We start from the raw sequence: 21,163 nt of genomic DNA, 5'->3' as shown, positions 1-21,163 counted from the left end.
ATATACCCAGTAGTGGGATTGCTGGATCATATGGTAATTCTATTTTTAGTTTTTTAAGGAACCTCCATACTGTTCTCCATAGTGGCTGTATCAATTTACATTCCCACCAAGAGTGCAAGAGGGTTCCCTTTTCTCCACACCCTCTCCAGCATTTGTTGTTTGTAGATTTTCTGATGATGCCCATTCTAACTGGTGCGAGGGGATACTTCATTGTAGTTTTGATGTGCATTTCTCTAATAATTAGTGATGTTGAGCAGCTTTTCATGTACTGCTTGCCCATCTGTATGTCTTTTTTGGAGAAATGTCTATTTAGGTCTTCTGCCCATTTTTGGATTGGGTTGTTTGTTTTCTTAATATTGAGCTGCATGAGCTGTTCATATATTTTGGAGATTAATCCTTTGTTTGTTGACTCGTTTGCAAATATTTTCTCCCATTCTGAGGGTTGTCTTTTTGTCTTGTTTGTAGTTTCCTTTCTTTTAAGTTTCATTAGGTCCCATTTGTTTATTTTTGTTTTTATTTCCATTACTCTAGGATGTGGGTCACAAAAGATATTGCTGTGATTTATGTCAGAGAGTGTTCTTCCTATGTTTTCCTCTAAGAGTTTTATAGTGTCCAGTCTTACATTTAGGTCTCTAATCCATTTTGAATTTATTTTTGTGTATGGTGTTAGGGAGGGTTCTAATTTCATTCTTTTACATGTAGCTGTCCAGTTTTCCCAGCACCACTTATTGAAGACACTGTCTTTTCTCCATTGTACATCCTTGCCTCCTTTGTCATAGATTAGCTGACCATAGGTGCGTGGGTTTATCTCTGGGCTTTCTGTCCTGTTCCATTGAGCTATATTTCTGTTTTTGTGCCAGTACCATATTGTCTTGATTACTGTAGCTTTGTAGTATAGTCTGAAGTCAGACAGGGAGTCTGATTCCTCCAGCTGTGTTTTTTCCCTCAAGACTGCTTTGGCTATTAGGGGTCTTTTGTGTCTCCATACAAATTTTAAGATTTTTTTTGTTCTAGTTCTGTAAAAAATGCCATTGGTAATTTGATAGGGATTGCATTGAATCTGTAGATTGCTTTGGGTAGTATAGTCATTTTCACAATATTGATTCTTCCAATCCAAGAACATGGTATATCTCTCCATCTGTTTGTATCATCTTTAATTTCTTTCATCAGTGTCTTATACTTTTCTGCATACAGGTCTTCTGTGTCCCTTGGTAGGTTTATTCCTAGGTATTTTATTCTTTCTGTTGCAGTGGTAAATGGGAGTGTTTCCTTAATTTCTCTTTCACATTTTTCATCATTAGTATATAGGAATGCAAGAGATTTCTGTGCATTAATTTTGTATCCTGCAACTTTACCAAAATTCATTGATTAGCTCTAGTAGTTTCCTGGTGGCATCTTTAGGATTCTCTATGTATAGTATCATGAGTCATTCCAGACTTTCCTTCTTTTTCATGTCCACATTAAATTACCACTGAGGTTATATTGAATCTAAGATATCTTTGACTTCTATTTCTTCTTCCTTCCCAGCATCATTGGTGCGTCATTATTTTTAGCCTGGTTTATTTTAACTGCCACATTGCTGATCTCTCAGGAGAATGCTGCATGTCTAGCTTAGTTCATCTTAGAAATTTCGTAGAACCTAATGGCAATTACTTAAAATGGTCCCTGATCATTTAGTCAATAATCAGTCCAAGACTGTGATATAATTGCAATGTATAGCAATATTTACCAAGCAAGGAAATAGTGAAACTCACTCTTGACTGGTCTTCAGGCAGCTAAAATAAATAAATAAATAAATAAATAAAAATTTGACATTGATGGTTGCCATTTGAGTGGTGAAGTAAATGGGCAAGGAAGTTGCAATTAATGAATCCTCCAAAAATGGGAGTGGAGGCAGGATTACATTGACAGTAACAAAATTTAAATTCAGGCACTTTCTTTATTTGAATCCCTTCCAAGCCTCTGGGAAATGAACTGAAACATGTTCAGAGAGTTAAAAATTGAGGGGGAATGTTTGCAAAGGTAAGATATTTTTAAACCATGATTGATTAAGACCACTGTCTCCTTCAACTTCAGCTTCCCCTCTGACACATGTGCCCTTGTGTCCAGTGACACTGGGGTAATTTTGGCTGTTTTTATGGGATGCATAGCTCTAGCAATACTTCAAACACCAAATACATCATGTATGAAGTCAAAATTCTTAAAGCATCCCAGATAATAAAATTTTTTTATTAAATTATATTAAAGACTTTCTATTTTCTCTACATAAAATATTACATTTTTTTTTGTCATGGGAGCAGACATTCAAAGAGTATGAAGTCAAATATGCAAGGGGTAAAATATAATAGCCTCTTGTCAGTTAACAATAGCAACTTTCTTTTAATTATTTCTAGATTTTGTGGGATTTACAGTATTTGTCAGCTTTTAATAATTTGAAATGCATTTGAACTATTTTCTTATTACAGGTGACTGTTTTTGTACCTACTTTCATAGCTGTGAATTTGTATTTCTCTTAAAGAGGGCCCTCAAATTGTATCAGCTTCAGGCCCACAGAACCTGTGTCTGTCCCTCAATAGAAGGTATTTGGGAAAACATTTATGATGTATTATCTTTTGCTGAGGCATCTCTCACTGCTCTTAGTCAGAGACCCAGAACTGTCCCCCTGCTCAAAAAACATGAATTTACTAGGGGTGAAACAGAGAGGATATGTTATCCTAGTTTATAATAGCAAATGCCAAATGCCTGTACTTTAGTTATTCACATCTGGCTTTGTAAACTATTATAGGCAGGGAACATACCTTTTCCCTTATGGATTTAGTGCAGCACCTAGTATTTGATAAAATGACTGTACTTAAATGTTTATCAACTTAGTATAAAATCTATTTTCAGGCCATTAATCACTGTCATTTTTTCTTTGGTTGTTAATAAACTGTGATAATTCGATTTAAAATAAATATTATATAAATAGTATGTACTCTAAAGACCTTAATAGATTATTCATTGGATGCTTTTTCTTTTTTACTTCCTCCTTCACTACCCCCACCGTGTTGAAAATGTCTTCCTGCCTCTGTATCACCTTTACTTTCCAATCTCTTCTTTTTCAGACATCTAGATTACCTTTTGGTATGCTGATTTCTCTTTCTTAATCCATCACTTTCATTTACTTCCCAAATTTAGACTCTTGCTTTACTTTTTCTCTTTCCCCCTTGGGAGCTGCTAAGATTTGTACAGTTGTTTCCAACTACCGTCTCTGGAGTGATGATTTAGTTGTGGGGCTAATAAAGTTTCACTGTAATTTCAAAGGGAGACTGAAGATGCTTGGCAAGTACTGAATATTCACCTATATTATTTCAAGTGTTACCAGTAAAACCCAGGCTGTTATAGAAATTTAAGGTCCTTACTAAAGATTACAGGGAATCTGGAAAGAGTTAGTGTTACTGAGATTTTTGTGCATGGTGCCAGATTTTAAAACTGTATAATATTGAAGTTTTACCACTCCTGTAAAGCGTTTCCCAATAATTTTAGTCCACACCGATGGCTCTTCTTCTTGACTGTCTTAGGCACACATTGTTACTAGCATTTGTACCTTGTGGAACCTCTGAAATAACTGGATCTTTAAATCTTCCAATTTATCTCCCCACTAAATGCACTTAAAGCTATATTGTATGACATTTGAATATATACTTCCTAAAGCTTCTTGTTTTTGAGTACATTATTAGTTCTTAGGAGGCTATTTGGAAATATGGAAAGTATGATGAGATCTTGAGAACTTCACTTTAAAACCAACACGTAATCAGAGCAGAGATATACAAAAGACTCCTTTTAGTGACTGAATGGTCTGGGGGTCAGTGAAACGTGCTTGTAACTTGACTGAATGTGTTAAAATATCTAAATGATGTGTCAGAATGGGTACAAATGAACACGCTAAGTCATTAAGATAAATGTTTGCAGTGCCCATCCACATTCTGTCTAAAAGTGAGGGAGCCTCCATCAGCTGAGTTAGGGTCTGTTTGGTCTTATATGGTTCCGATTAGTGATGAAAGAGTTGTAGTCTATGGACTGTGAGATTTTCCCATCTCACTGATAAGAGCAGATCTATTGTGAGATTAACTTAATCAACCAAATGCTATTGGTGTTTAATGCATCTGAATCACTTCCTCTGTCTTATTGCCAAACTCAACAAGCACATGACAGTACGGTAGATTTACATATTAAGTGTGTGTAAGGGTGCATCTTAGACCAGGACATAATTCGAACTTTGCATATAATCAAAATTATGCCTGAAATCTTTTTTTTTTTTTTTTTTTTGCGGTACGCGGGCCTTCCACTGCTGTGGCCTCTCCCGTTGCGGAGCACAGGCTCCGAACGCACAGGCTCAGCGGCCATGGCTCACGGGCCCAGCCGCTTCGTGGCATGTGGGATCTTCCCGGACCGGGTCACAAACCCGTGTCCCCTGCATCAGCAGGCAGACTCTCAACCACTGCGTACCAGGGAAGGCCCCTGAAATCTTTTGAATCACTTTTAAATTCCTAGGACTTAGGCTGAGAAGCTCAAAATCTAATTTATTTCTTTACCTTCCTCCCGTCCCTCCTTCCCTCCCTTCCTCCCTTTTCTCTCTTTCTCCCCCCCACTCTCTCCCCCTCCCCTTCCTTCCCTTTTTCTCTCCCTTCTCCTCAGCCCCCTCTCTATTTCTCTTTTTTTTTTTTTGTCCTGGTCCAGTTGGAATCTGAGATTTCTTTCAAAGGTAGGAATGTGGGGCAATGGGCACCCAAACAACTTTATCCTATATTACATTACAGTGGTTGAGAGCATGTGATTTGGAGTCCTATGCTTTTTTTGGAATCTTATATCTTATACTTACTAGCAGTGTGTTACTATAAAATTTAAATACTTTCAGGATATAGGAAAAATTAAATGAGGTAAAATTTGTAAAGTTCTTAACGTGGGGCTTCGCATGTAAGTGCTATTTAAATGGCAGCCATCAAAATAACCATTCAATTATGACTTGGAATCCGGAATAAGTAAGTCTGCATCTTGAAGCCAGTGGAGCAGTCTTGTGGCCATAATTGTTCTGATTCCTCCTCCTTGTCAATGTATGACTTGACATTATCAATTCTGGAGATTCAGTGTATATGTGTCTGCCCCAGAGGAATAAATTCTCCACCTCAAATTATTCTATATTTAAGAGCCAGATCATGCCCCTTAGTAAATTCTTCTTGGGAACAAAGTCTGTTTTGAGGTTTTTGGGGAAAGATCTTGCTAATTTTCATTACATGTATGCTGTAAGGGACTGATAGGATTTTTACATGTCAAGTATAAACCAGACAATCTTGTATTTTAGCTTTGTTCTGGAAGAAAGGGGATGGAGGGCAGATCAGGACACATAAATACCTACTTTTCTTAGTCACTGTAAATTAAAATTTGTTTTCATAGTCCGGAATACTTTAGCTCATAGATACTTCTTTTAATTATTTAAAGACTATATATAAACACTTGAAAAGAGCCTGTAGTTCAGTTATGAAGTGAGGAATTCCTTCACAGTATGAATTATTTCATGCTCTAATTTATCTGTTTTAAGTGAGATGTTCAGATACTTTAAAAGAAACATTTTGTTTAGTAATATAAATGATTGTTCTAAAGAAGAGATGGTACCTCTGCAAAGTTGTTTTTCAAAACCCCCCTCCTATGTACTTTTGAGAATCTGGCCAACTATGAATCTGCCTCCCATGTACTATGCCCACATAATTATATAATTTTGGAAATAAATTTTGCTAAGAAAGCTTATTTTAAGAGTACTCAAGTAACTTCTTAACTATGGGTTATTTTGTTACTCAGAAAGAGCCTGAGTAAATTTTGGACTTTTACCTGCTTTTACTGTAGCCAGGAGTAAGACCTGAATGAGTCTACATATTTTTGCATGTATGTGTATATGTATGTAGGTATATGAATGTATGTATTTATATACTCAGGTGTTTTTATAATTTCTTTTCCTTTCATAACTAGGAAGAATTTTAATGGAACAATTGAATTCACTGAGATTTTTCTATTCTAAAATAGAAAGGTAGTTAGTAGAGGGGAAAAAAATGAAAAAAAAAAAAAACAAACGAAAAAACCCAAGCAAACAGTAAAGGATTCAATGGGAGATATGAATGAAAAAGTCAATAGTTTGCGCCGCAGGCTCAACCTGCATCTGTACCCCTCCCTCCCCACGGCCTGAGTGAGCCAGAGCTCCCAAATCAGCTGCTCCCTTAACCCTATCCTGTCTGAGAGAAGAACAGACGCCCTCAGGCGACCTACAGGCAGAGGGGGTCCAGATCCCAAGCTGACCCCGGGAGCTGTGTGAACAAAGAAGAGAAAGGGAAATCTCTCCCAGCAGCCTCAGAAGCAGCGGATTAAAGTTCCACAATCAACTTGATGTACCCTGCATCTGTGGAATACGTGAATAGACAATGAATCATCCCAAATTGAGGAGGTGGACTTCGGGAGCAAAGATATATATATATATTTTTTTCCCCTTTTTCTCTTTTTGTGAGTGCGTATGTGTATGCTTCTGTGTGTGATTTTGTCTTTATAGCTTTACTTTTACCATCTGTCCTAGGGTTCTGTCAGTCTGTTTTTTTTTTCTATTACTTGAAAAAATTTTTTTCTTAATAATTATTTTTTATTTTAATAACTTTATTTTATTCTACTTTATTTTATTTTATCTTATTTCTTTCTCTCTCTTTCTTTCTTTCTTATCTCTCTCTCTCTCTCTCCCTCTCTCCCCCTCCCTCCCTCCCTCCCTTCCTTCCTTCCTTTCTTTCTTCCTTTCTTGTTTTTTCTCCCTTTTATTCTGAGCCGTGTGGATGAAAGGCTCTTGGTGCTCTAGCCAGGCATCAGGGAGATGCCTCTGAGGTGGGAGAGACAAGTTCAGGACACTGGTCCACAAGAGACCTCCCAGCTCCACGTAATATCAAATGGCGAAAATCTCCCAGAGATCTCCATCTCAACGCCAAGACCCAGCTTCATTAAACAACCAGCAAGCTACAGTGCTGGACACCCTGTGCCAAACAACTAGCAAGACAGGGACACAACGCCATCCATTAGCAGAGAGGCTACGTAAAATCATAATAAGGCCACAGACACCCCAAAGCACACCACCAGACATGGACCTGCCCACCAAAAAGAAAACATCCAGCCTCATCCACCAGAACACAGGCGCTAGTCCCCTCCACCAGGAAGCCTACACAACCCACTGAAACAACTTTAGCCACTGGGGACAGACAACAAAAACAACAGGAAATACGAACCTGCAGCCTGCAAAAGGGGGACCCCAAACACAGTAAGATAAGCAAAATGAGAAGACAGAAGAACACACAGCAGATGAAGAAGCAAAGCAAAAACCCACCAGACCTAACAAATGAAGAGGAAATAGGCAGTGTACCTGAAAAAGAATTCAGAATAATGATAGTAAAGATGATCCAAAATCTTGGAAATAGAATAGAGAAAATACAAGAAACGTTTAACAAGGACCTAGAAGAACTAAAGAGCAAACAAACAGTGATGAACAGCACAATAAATGAAATTAAAGATTCTTTGGAAGGGATCAATAGCAGAATAACTGAGGCAGAAGAACGGATAAGTGACCTGGAAGATAAAATAGTGGAAATAACCACTGCAGAGCAGAATAAAGAAAAAAGAATGAAAGGAATTGAGGACAGTCTCAGAGACCTCTGGGACAACATTAAATGCACCAATATTCGAATTATACGGGTCCCAGAAGAAGAAGAGAAAAAGAAAGGCACTGAGAAAATATTTGAAGAGATTATAGTTGAAAACTTCCCTAATATGTGAAAAGAAACAGTTCATCAAGTCCAGGAAGCACAGAGAGTCCCATACAGGAAAAATCCAAGGAGAAACACACCAAGACACATATTAATCAAACTATCAAAAACTAAATACAAAGAAAAAAAATTAAAAGCAGCAAGGAAAAAACAATAAAAAACACACAAGGGAATCCCCATAAGGTTAACAGCTGATCCTTCAGCAGAAACCCTGCAAGCCAGAAGGGAGTGGCAGGACATATTTAAAGTGATGAAGGGGAAATACCTACAACCAAGATTACTCTACCCAGCAAGGATCTCATTCAGATTTGATGGAGAAGTTAAAACCTTTACAGAGAAGCAAAAGCTAAGAGAATTCAGCACCACCAAACCAGCTTTACAACAAATGCTAAACGAACTTCTCTAGGCAGGAAACACAAGAGAAGGAAAAGACCTACAATAACAAACCCAAAACAATTAAGAAAATGGTAATAGGAACATACATATCGATAATAACATTAAATGTAAAAAGATTAAATGCTCCAACCAAAAGACATAGACTGGCTGAATGGATATAAAAACAAGACCCATATAATATGCTGTCTACAAGAGACCCATTTCAGACCTAGGGACACATACAGACTGAAAGTGAGGGGATGGAAAAAGACATTCCATGCAAATGGAGATCACAGGAAAGCTGGAATAGCAATTCTCATATCAGACAAAATAGACTTTAAAATAAAGACTGAGGCAAGGGAGGCAAGGACACTACATAATGATCAAGGGATCGATCCAAAAAGAAGACAAAACAGTTGTAAATATTTATGCACCCAACACAGGAGCACCTCAATACATAAGGCAAATACTAACAGCCATAAAAGGGGAAATCAACAGTAACACAATCATAGTACGGGACTTTAACACCCCACTTTCACCAATGAGGCTGGGTGGTTAGGAAAACAGGGACAGATTGGTAAAAGGATACCAGCTATTAGCTATACGATGAATAAAGTCTGAGGATCTAATGTATAAAAGTCAATCCTTTATATTTTTATTATTTTAAATAATCTGGCAAGATAAATTTCCTCAGTCCTTTGTAGTGCATTGAGCTTTGACATGTAAGAATTTTATGAAGATAAATTAGTGAAATATACTTTGACACTTTATAACAGCAGGAATGATTTCACCGTTCAGAAATGTCTGAAGTGTGCTTTTATTTTTTCAGCTGCTTTGCATTAGAGAACTTTCATCATGTTGAAGGTGTAGTAGTTTTACACAAGTTTTAGGTGTTCATAGAGTTGAAGTTGATTGTCATTTTTGTCATCAATCCTCTGTAGTGTCCCTGTTGAACCCAAATTTTCTAATGCTCTTCCAATTTCTAAGCCCTCCCCCAACCCGTATTCTCTATATTGAACTCAGTAAAATTTTGTTCCACCAGAAAGCCTTTTCTTGACAAAAACCTTATAACACATAAATTATTTCTTATTTTGCCTACCTTCAAGCATGAGCATTTATGGTCTGTTCCATGAATTACCAACCTCACTTGTTTTGGGGCACTTACTGCTGGAAAAGCTCACTCTGGAATTTTCCAAATTAAATAGGTATAAGGTACACAGAGGGTAATAAAAATGGATATTATCAGCAGAAGACCTTCTTTTTTTTTTTTTCGGTACGTGGGCCTCTCACTGTTGTGGCTTCTCCCGTTGCGGAGCACAGGCTCCGGACACGCAGGCTCAGCAGCCATGGCTCACGGCCCAGCTGCTCCGTGGCATGTGGGATCTTCGCAGACCAGGGTACGAACCCACCTCCCCTGCATCTGCAGGTGGACCCTCAACCACTGCGTCACCAGGGAAGCCCAAAAGACCTTCTTAAGAGACCTCAAAATGTGACATTTCTGTGGTGGATTTGCTAAGATTGCAAACTAATGGAACTGGGTTTGTCAGCACTCCAAAAGTGGACCCATCCTCCTCAGGAACAGACACTCATTAGACAAACTCACAACAGTGTTGTATAAGATTAGAATGCTACTCATTAATCTATGATGAGAAATCTCATTGCCATAAGTCTACAACACTTGTATTGGCATGACTAGTGCATTCACTCCCTACAGACTCATATACAATGTGGGGGTTACCTTGTCATCTGAAGGGTGCCTGGAGTCAGAACAAGGGGAGACTTGTTCCAAGGCTTTCTTCTGGGCCATTGTTTATTAACGTCTAAGTTTATTTTTCACAGGATGGTGTACTTCCCCCTTTGTGTAAGTTGTTGGTGGGGAGGGGCTGCGAGGAGAGCTTCATGATTTTAAATTCCATTATATCTCCAATCTGGACCGCCTAACTGAACTTCTGATCCATATATCTGACTGCCTGCTTCTTTCTTCCACCTGGTGTCTAATAGACGTCTCAATTTGGCATGCCCAAGCTGAGAGCCTACATTCTTCTCCTCAGTCCATCACCCCTTTAAATCAACTTCCTGTGGTCTTCACTGTCTCAGTTAATGGCAACTGAGGTATCATCCTCAGGCTCCACTTCTGGTCTTCAGTAAACCCTGCCAACTCTGGCTTCAGTAAACATCCCAAACTGGCCACTTCTTTCTGCCCCACTATTACAACCCTGGTCTGGGTCACTATCATCTTCCACCTGGATTAATGCAGTGGCTTTATATCTGATCTCCTTGCTTCTGACCTTTCATCCCCTACAGTCTAATTTCAACACAGAGCCTAGAGTGATCCTTTTAACACATGTCATATCATGTAACTCCTGACCTATGAAGGTATAGCTTGGATCTACTGTCTAAATACAGGAAAATGTAGGATCACAGTACTACATATACTCTTGAAATGAAAGTGAGTAACAGAGTTAGCATGACCATGTATGTGGTATATAACTGGGAGTTCTCTGAATTAATGTCTATGCAGAATATGATGTTTCTTAAAGGGAAAGTAATAAAAATGTGCTAATTTGAAGCTTACATGTATTATTAAAACTCAGCGGTAATAACAGCAGTTGCTTAGACTTTAGACAAACAATTTTTTTTAAGGGGGAATTGGTTAGAATTACTAGGACATGATATTAGAAAGTAGAGCAACTTTTAGTCCGTTTTTTTTTTTTTTATTTTTAAGTTTTCCACAGACAGTGCACCCCTTTATTATCTGCATCCACGGTAGACTACTCCCATTGCCAGCCCTCAGTATACTCCTGGCTTGGGCTTCATTCTGAATGTAACAGGGAATCATTAAAATTTTTGAGTAGAAAAGTGCATCCCAGTTTAGGACTATAAATTGATCATTTATAATATAAAATTGAGACTATAAATCTGATCTTTTTAATTTATTACTGGAAGGTAAGAGCTAGTTAATTTGTTTTCATTGTCTTTGTCTCATTTCTCCAACTAGATTGTCATGTCTTATAAGGCAGGGAGTGTGTTTCTATTTCTTTGGTATTCTCTATAATATCATGTACTATCCTTTATATTCAATAGATGCTCAATAAATGCTTAGTGACTTCTATGCAGATTCTGAATTATGGGTTCTGTGCTATACTGCAGGGTAAAAATGAACTTGAACCTAGGGGGAAAGGCTCTCCTGATTACCCAGAGGAGTGTCTCTCTCTCTTAGCCAGATCAGAGTGGAGTGAAGCCTGCCTCTGCTATCATGTAGGGTTTATCACAAAATGGTTGTCTTGGAAATGTGGTAAGTCATTCTCACATCAAATTCAATATAGATTTAAAGGCTTTAATATTTTTATGTAAGTTAATTCTTGACAATTTACTGTTCAAGTAGTGATAATACTATACAGATAATCAAATCACTGTTTTGCAAGCCACTTCTCATTTAAAACACCTGCATTGATTTTTTTCACTAACTATTATTTCTGATTCACTCTTGAAAACTGTGATTTTTCCTTATGATAAATTTAGAAAATAGACAAGATTATTGAAATCAAAAGGCCAGCCCTGCCTTCTTACTGGTTGTGTGACTTATGAACTTTGAGAATGTGCTTTAGGTTTTCCGTATGTAAGATGGAGGTAACCATTCCTGTGTCGAAGAGCTATTGTGAAGTTCACTGTAAAGCTCTTAAAAGTATCTGGCATGTAATAAACACTATAAAAGTGCTTTCTGTTATTAATAGTAATATTACATGGATGGTTTTCTGGGTAGGCTCTGATTATTAGGTGGGTGCACTTATGCCTAACCCAGCCTTTTAAACTACTTTTGCTTTGTTGCATTCATTTACTGAACAACTTTCTACCACTACTGAGATTGAAAAATCTTCATCCAGTGCTACTGAAAAGCATACACTGGCATTTTTTTAAAAATGGACTTAATTCTAGAGATATCTCCACTGCATTTTTAAATCCCGAGTTAGCTAACCAAATAAATCAAAACTAATTAGAGCCTGATGCTCACGTTTAAGACCACACCTGCAAGTTTGTGCCCTATTCAGCTCAGTGTTGAAAATTTAGTGCTGAGAGAGGGCTTGTCACAAATGAACACAGGGCCCAAATGTTACCTTTTCACATACTCTTAACTCTGAGGGTAAAGATCTGATATACAATTTCTCTCTCTTTCCTCCCTCTTTCCTCTTTTCCCTCCTCATATATATTTATTAGGAATTTACTATATCTGTATCTCATGCATTGTGTTAGGTTGAGGGGATATAGTAGTGAACATGTCATCCATAGCTTCTGTTCTGTCTCATGGGACAGTTTAGTAGAGATGACAGATGATAAACAGCAACAACAAAGATACAGATATATGCATAATTACAAGTTGTATCTAACACTTTACCATATTTCCATTTTCCCACCAAAAGGACAAAAGATGTTCTGGAGAAATTCATTTGGATATAATTTTTTACATTAAAAACGTCCTTCCACATGGTATCAAAACAAATAAAATACTTAATACCTAAAATACTTCAGAAAAATATTTAACCAAGGAGGTTAAAGCTGTATACTAAAGACTATAAGACATTGATGAAATAAATTACAAATAAGTGGAAAGGTATTCCCTACTCATGGATTGGAAGAATTAATATTGTTAAAATGTCCATACTACCCAAAGCAATCCATAGATTCAATACAATCCCTGTCAAAATTCCAATGGCATTTTCCACAGAACTAGAACAAACAATCATAAAGTCTGTATGGAACCACAAAAGACGTCAAATAGCCAAAGCAGTCTTGAGAAAGAACAAAGCTGGAGGCATCATGCTGCCTGATTTAAAACTATATTACAAAGCTATAGCAATCAAAACAGTTATGGTATGGCTGCGAAAATAGACACATAGATCAATGGAACAAAATAGAGCCCAGAAATAAACCCACACATATATGGTCAGTTAATTTATGACAAAGGAGCCAAGAATATACAATGGCGAAAGGGAAGTCTATTCAATAAATACTGTTGAGAGAACTGGAGAGCTTCATGCAAAACAGTGAAACTGGACCACTATATTACGCCGTTCACAAAAACTAACTCAAAATGGATTAAAAACTAGAATGTGAGATCTGAAACTATAAAACTCCTAGAAGAAAACGTGAGTGATAAACTTCTTGACATAGGTCTTGGTGATGATTTTTTGGATTTGACACTAAAAGCAAAGGCAACAAAAGCGAAAATAAGTGGGACTACAACAAACTAAGAGGCTTCTGCACGGTAAAGGGAACCATCAACAAAATGAAAAGGCAGCCTATTGAATGGCAGAAAGTAGTTTCAAATCATATATTTGATAAGGGGTTAATATTGAAAACATAAAAAACTCATACAACTCAATAGCAAAAAACCCCAAACAATCAATTAAAAAGTGGGCAAAAGATCTGAAAAAACATTTTTCCAAAGAAGACATACAGGGCTTCCCTGGTGGCGCAGTGGTTGAGAGTCTGCCTGCCGATGCAGGGGACGTGGGTTCGTGCCCGGGTCTGGGAGGATTCCATATGCCACGGAGCGGCTGGGCCCGTGAGCCATAGCCGCTGAGCCTGCGCGTCCGGAGCCTGTGCTCCGCAACAGGAGAGGCCACAACAGTGAGAGGCCCGCGTACCGCAAAAAAAAAAAAAAAAAAAAAAAAGAAGACTTACAAATGGCCAACAAGTACATGAAAAGGTGTTCAACGTCACTAATCATCAGGGAATTGCAAATCAAAACCATGATGAAATATCACCTCACACTGGTTAGAATGGCTATTACCAAAAAGACAAGAAATGACAAGTGTTGGTAAGGATGTGGAGCAAAGGGAACCCTTGTGCACTGTTGGTGGGAATGTAAATTGGTACAGCCACTATGAAAAACAGTATGGAGGTTATCCCCCAAATTAAAAATGATCTTATAATCAAGAAATTCCACTTCTGGTATTTATCTGAATAAAATGAAAACATTAACTCAAAAATATATTCATTCTGTGTTCTTTGCAGCACTGTTTACAGTAGCCAAGACATAGATGCAACCTAAGTGCCCACCTACAGATGAATGGATGAAGAAAATGTGGCATATATACATACACATACTGAGATATTATTCAGCCATAAAAAGAAGGAAGTCTTGTCATTTTTGACAGCAGGGATGGACATTGAGGGCATTATGCTAAGTGAAATGTCAGACTAAAGAAGACAAATAACATATGATTTCACTTATATGTGGAATCTAAAACAAAAACAAAACAACTCATAAGATACAGAGAACAGATTGGTGGTTGCCAGAAGCGGGGGTTTGGTGGGATAGGCGAAATGGGTAAAGGGATCAAAAGGCACAGACTTATAGTTATTAAATAAGTAAGTCTTGGGGATGTAATGTACAGCCTGGTAGCTATAGTTAATACTATTGTGTTGTATATTTGAAGGATGCTTAGTAAATCTTAAAAGTTCTCATCACAAGAGAAAGAAAATTGTAACTACGTGTGGTGATGGGTGTTATTTAGATTTATCGTGGTGATCATTTTGCGATATGTACAGATACCGAGTCATTATATTGTATACCTGAAATGAATGTAATGTTACATATCAACCATATATTGATTAAAAAAAGAAAAAAGAAAAAAATCCTTCCAAACAAAGTTTTCTTCAAATTCTATTCTTGAAGATGTATGCAAAATTTATTTTACTTCCATTTCTACTTAATACTGTGCATTGTATTTCATAACACATAATAATGTAGGCTAGTTTTGTGTTTTGCAATAATATTTGCATTTCCTTCCTGAGTTGAATAGAAATATGAACTTATTTTTAAATATTGATTATTACATAGGATGCAAAATATTTAAACTAAGAGAGTGTATTCAGGAACAAAGGGGCTTATGTAAAAAATAACTACTGAGCCAGAATCAGTCTGGTTAGGTGTTTAAAAGGTACAAGAACTCTTTCAAATATCAGTTTCCCTCATTTATAAAATAAAAGAGCTGGGTTAGATGTTCTCAAAGGCCCTTTGAGGTTTAAGCTGCTACAAATCATGAGAGACTATTTTTACATTAAAACTTAATGTACAATTAATGGTTCCCTAGTGAGTTGAAACAGTTTTTATGTTAGTGAAAAGGTACTGATTCAAAGGATCTCACATTATTCTAGTTCACTTCTTTTTGTCATTATAATATCAGTATAAGATCATTTCCAATCTCATGAGAACATTTCTCATGGTTAGACAGAGTTGTTTTTTTTTTCTTGTATGTGGCAACATGAGAGGCCAGAAACCTCACTTATGGTGATCTGTGGCTTGCAGGGATCTACTTTTACTCACATGTAGGTAATATCCGTATTTTCTAACAAAGTGAGTTGCATCTGTTTTCAATTTGATTTTTTTCTGTAAGTGGATAAAAAAAGTATCATGAGTGTCTTTCCCAACAAGTAGTATCATGATACATGGTAATCCCTTTGTGAAAGCCCCATAAATGTTGATGAATTGGAAACAGTATTAAGAATAAACCAAAAGCCTGCTTACATTTCCTACCATTTAAACACAATTGTCTTATGAAAATGCAACTAAATAGTTTTCCATTTTCATAAGAATGCCTAGAACTTAATGCTTTCCATCCATAACTAACAGACAACAGGATAGATTTCCAGTGATATATCATAACCTTTCTACATTGGGTTTGAAGGAGAGGTATGTTTGAGGAGTCACCCAGAATACACTATACATTTAAGTAAAGGTGTATAAAAAATTGATTTCACTTTTTTTCCTACTTAACACTACTGCATTTCATTGTTGAACTTGAGATTCTATACTATCCTTGTTTTCTAATTCTTTTCTTCCCTTACATTGAGAATTATTTATGGCCACATTTTGTGTCTTGTCCTTAAATGTTCTATTTATCTGATTTCTCTTGTCCTTTGCCTTCTTTAGTCTCTAAATCAGACATTATCCTCAAACTTATTTATCCCCAGTCAAATTTATCAAGTGCTTTCTCAGACAGTAAGTCAGTTCTTTGCATTTCCTTGAGTTACGCAGTCATATTCTATGTTTAAGACATAAGAATGTCAACACTCTGATTATTAAAACATGTGTTCTATTTAAGATCAAATATTAGTGATAATCAGTCTGGTTTCTGCAGCCGTATGGATAGATTTGATGAGCAGAATGATTCATACCTTTCTGTTCAAGCATGATAGGTCACTCAGAACCCATTTTTCAAAATATGGCATCTGCTTCTTTAGACAATTATCTTGATACGTGCTTTATTTCATACATAAAATTCCAGGTGCTTTATAAGGTTAAACTTTGAGGAAATATATCATTTGATTTATGGAGTAATTAAATGTAATAGATTTTTTTGTGCTCAGTTAGTTGATGATACCACTACAGGTGTTTCTTTGTAAAATACCACATTCAATGTATTACTCCTCTGCATAAAGTCCTTCAGGAATTTTTCATTTGGGTCTTTAGGATAAAATCCGATTGTCATAGCTTTACTTTGTGACCATACATAGTCTGCCCCTGACACGAGCTTCCAACCTCATCTTCCACTTCTCCCTTTTCTGAGCACTTAACTGTAGGCAGTTGGATGCACTCATGTTCCTAACATATATGAGTACTTCTGTCTCTCTGTGTTTCTTCAGAACTTCTCTTCTACCTGGAATGACTTTGTGTCTCTTTTTCATTTACAGAAATCTTATCTGACTTTCATGGATAAGTGTTTTCACTTTGCCCATGAAGTCATTATTGAAATATTCAATTAGGGGAAGAGAAGGGAATTTAGTTGGAGATGGAGGAAAACATCTGAATATCCACTATGGGGCAAGTACTGTGATGGGCACCTTACATACATTATTTCAACAAGGGCTCCCTGTTTCATGAATTCCCATAACAGTCTTTTATTTAAGAAGACATCGTTATTATCATCATTATGACCAACTTCATGGACATTAGTACATATCCCACCTTTATTATGTGTAGAGCGGGTCGCTTGGTTCAGGGTATACAATGATAAAGGAGCTGGGGTTCTTGACCTTGGAGGAAAGGTAAGAAGATTTATTAAAAACGAATAATGCAGACTACAAAATAATGCAAAAAGATACTAGTTCAGAGAAGAAGTGTGATTACTAAATATTGACTAAAAATATGTTCATCAACACTCAGTACCTGGAAGAGTACTTTGAATGATAAACCTTTATTTAATGAATGAACATAATTGCCTCACACTGTTAATTTTATGATAATATGTCTTAGCCACTTTCCTCATCCTTGAGGACAAAAAAAAAAAAAATGGGAGGATCCTTTTTACAGAGAATTCAGTTATTGCACAATACTTGTTTGATTAATTGATTTGTGGCTACTACTATTGAAATTTCAAGTATGTTTTTGTTTATTTTGAGTAGCTTGGCTGTAGCTTAATATCCAGCACTGTTCAGTGTTTTATGCATAATTACAAGGGATATAGTCTTAAAGGATATATGAGCCAGAGAAAGATCTGAGATGGAATAAAGCTTAGTATGATTTAGAAGTAATTGGGTAAGTTTAACTAAGCAGTACCTGTCCAGTCATGACCTCTTTGTTTAATGAGGAATTGTGTTTGTTGTTGCAGAACATTTCTGTGGACTGGAAGGTTTCCTTGTTCACAGTGAGTTATTAATACCCTATTATAACCCAGTTTCTTAATATTTTCCCAAAACCTAGTTTTCAAGGACACACCACTTAAATTGGTGGTGAAATATTTTTCCATTTTAAAAAAATACAGTGGTTACTTTTCCCATTATTTTCTACTTATTTATTTTATCATAAAAATGAATATTTTGCTGGCATGGCAATTATTTTTCAATAATTAATATACTACAATATATATTATAATATACAATATATAATTATAGTATACTCTATTACAATAATTCAATACCCAATATATTGAAATTGGATTTGATAATTTGCGAATTATCTTTTATAAATTGGACCTTGAAAGAAATCCAGAAAGAAAGAATGGAGGGAAAAAGAATCTCAGTATCGCCATTACCATGTTTTTTATAGGTTCTTTTCATTTCTCTTGAGAAATAGAACTGTCTGTAATACCTCTGCAAGTAATATCTCTGCACAACTGGTTTTTGGACACTGTAATCTCATTTTGAATATATTATTCCAAGATATAAAAATTGAAATTTGTGCATGAGTTAAACTAGCATTTTATTCTGAACCTACTATAATAAGTGGATGTAGGGAAAGTTTGTCTTTTTTTTCTTTTTTTTATACAGCAGTGTGTACATGTCAGTCCCAAACTCCCAATCTATCCCTCCCTCACTCCCTTCCCCCCGGTAACCACAAGTTCATTCTCTAAGTCTGTGAGTCTGTTTCTGTTTTGTAAATAAGTTAATTTGTATCATTTTTTAAAAAAAATTTTAAACAAAATTCACATTTTATTTAGGTTGAAATAAACTCTACAACATTGATTTTCTTCACCAAAAATAACAGCAATATCTTCTGTATTATTCCTAGATAAACCACAAAACACTTATTTTTGTAGGTTTTCTAGGTTTTGCTTGTAGATCAAGATGAGGCAGTAGATACAGTCATGGAAAAAGAAGAAAACAGACAAATCAGTTGTCAGTATCCATGCTCTCTGATCCTGTCTTGAGCATGAAACAAGTGTTCAACATATACCTGCCAAAAAGATTATGAAGATGTAGGCTCAATAAAGGAATGCACACAGCAACAACCAGTTATGGAGCAACAATGGCAGGCTCTTCCATTCAAACTTTATAACTTGTTCCTTTAACTTCATTTGATAAAGACAAAATCTACACTGAAATCCTTTTTTGGCAAGCTCACACATTTCTCTTACAGTCTGATAATTTTCTTAACTGTCCCTTACAGATTTTTAACAGCATACTTAAAACTCCTACTATTCAAAGGTCATTCATGAGCTTCCTTGTAACATTTTATAAAATGTATTCCTTCCTCCCATACCTCCTTAAAATTTATTTCTTCAAAGTTGATAATCTGCCTGTATCATTTTTTAGATTCCACATATAAGCGATATCATATGATATTTGTCTTTCTCTGACTTCCTTCACTTAGTATGATAATCTCTATGTCCATCCATGTTGCTGCAAATGGCATTATTTCATTCTTTTTTATGGCCGAGTAGTATTCCATTGTGTATATACCACATCTGAGTAGTATTCCATTGTATATATATCTCCATACAGTTCTCCATAGTGGCTCTACCAATTTACATTCCCACCAACAGTGTAGGAGGGTTCCCTTGCTCCACACCCTCTGTAGCATTAATTGTAGATTTTTTGATGATGGCCATTCTGGCTCGTGTGAGGTGATATCTTATTGTAGTTTTGATTTGCATTTCTTTAATAATTAGCAAAGTTGAGCATGTTTTCATGTGCCTCTTGGCCATCTGTATGTCTTCTTTGGAGAAATGTCTATTTAGATCTTCTGCCCATTTTTCCATTGTTTGTTTTTTTGATATTGAGCTGCATGAGCTGTTTGTAAATTTTGGAGAATAAACCCTTGTTGGTCTTATCGTCTGTGAATATTTCCTCCCATTCTGAGGGTTGGGAAAGTTTGTCTTAACTGTGATGGAAATAAACCTCACACCAGTACAGAAAGTGACGGAGTCGTGTAATTAAGCACAGTCAACTACTGCACCAGGAATTCGAGGTAGTATAAAGCTGTAAATGTTTTGATATTACTCATGCTTCTTTTTTTCTCTTATAGGTGTTAAAATGGGTAGAGGAAGCGGTTCAGGCTTCCAAAGTTCACCTCTTGTCAACAGATCATTTGGAACAGGCTGTAAACACTTGGAAAATTCCTTTTGATCCCAGTCTAAAAGAGGTTACTGTGTCTCTGAGTGGCCCTTCTCCAATGATTGAAATTCGCAATCCTTTAGGTGAGATATATGGGACATTCATATAATAAAATAGAAAAACCATGAAAGGTAAAAGATTTTTTTGTACACTTACTTGTTCAAATTAATGCTAACTTTATGAATAAATTCAATAAATCCAAAAGTGACTAGGGAAGATGTTTAAAAATTAAAACTGAATGTTTTTAGTGATAAGTATTATTGACTTAACATGAGATTCAAAAAGCTAAAACTCCTAATAATTTAAACAGATCACATGTACTAACTTAATTGTAGGTAAAGTATCCAAAATAAAAAATATTTTAATTGAACCTGAAATCATATTTTCCTCATCTTTATGTGGGGAAATACTTCACAATAACTTATTCTGTAAAATTCAGTATTTTATGTTATTTTTAAGTGAATCACATGAAAAAACTCCTCTTAAAACCATTGATTAATTTTTTTACTGTATCATTTTCTAGATACATTTTAATTTTATAGGAGACAATCATTAAAAAACAAATTCATGTTCTCATTAGAATGATGTTTTAATTTACTTTGCTTCCTCAGTAATTGTATAGTAGAACCCTAAGTTTTGGCTTGATTCCATTGCCAGCTGAATATTACAATAAGACTTAATGTTGAATAGTAATCTAATAAAAACAGAAACCTCATTTTTCTTAATATTTGCATTTAGAAAAATTTTTTAAACCTATTGATGTTTGCAAAATATTTTTATTCCCATTGTAGCTTTAGTATGTGCTACATTTTTTTAACCTATTTGTGAATATTTGTAAATGGGGAGGGAGTAACTATCTTTCTTACTTATTTGAGTCTTAGAAAATAACTAATACCTTAAAGAAAATAGCGTATGAAATTGTCCTCAAAGGCTTCATCCACACTAACAATCAAATTGAAATTTACAAGCAAGCAAAATCTGTTTTTCAAGACTTCTACAGGTTTGGTCTTAAAAATGGATTTGTCTTTAGAAATGGATTTGTCTTTTTAGGTAGCATTCTTCTAATACCATCTATGCTACCTGTCCAGGAAAGATTTGTGTTTTTCATCATCTGGATACTTAAAAGT

General features: G+C 35.9%; 1 protein-coding gene across 1 annotated transcript in view; it reads left to right on the top strand.

Annotated features, from left to right (window-relative positions):
* Nucleotides 1–21,163, top strand: part of HMCN1 (hemicentin 1) — a 534,342-nt gene that overhangs the window by 161,475 nt on the left and 351,704 nt on the right. Inside the window, exon 5 of the mRNA XM_004275232.3 lies at nt 19,948–20,119. Within this exon, the coding sequence (XP_004275280.1) occupies nt 19,948–20,119 (172 nt within the window). The remainder of the gene's footprint in view (nt 1–19,947; nt 20,120–21,163) is intronic.

This window comes from Orcinus orca, chromosome 1 (assembly GCF_937001465.1).
Source record: "Orcinus orca chromosome 1, mOrcOrc1.1, whole genome shotgun sequence".
NCBI lineage: Eukaryota > Metazoa > Chordata > Mammalia > Artiodactyla > Delphinidae > Orcinus > Orcinus orca.
Note: the sequence above shows the minus strand (reverse complement) of the source record. Positions and strands in the feature narration are given on the sequence as shown.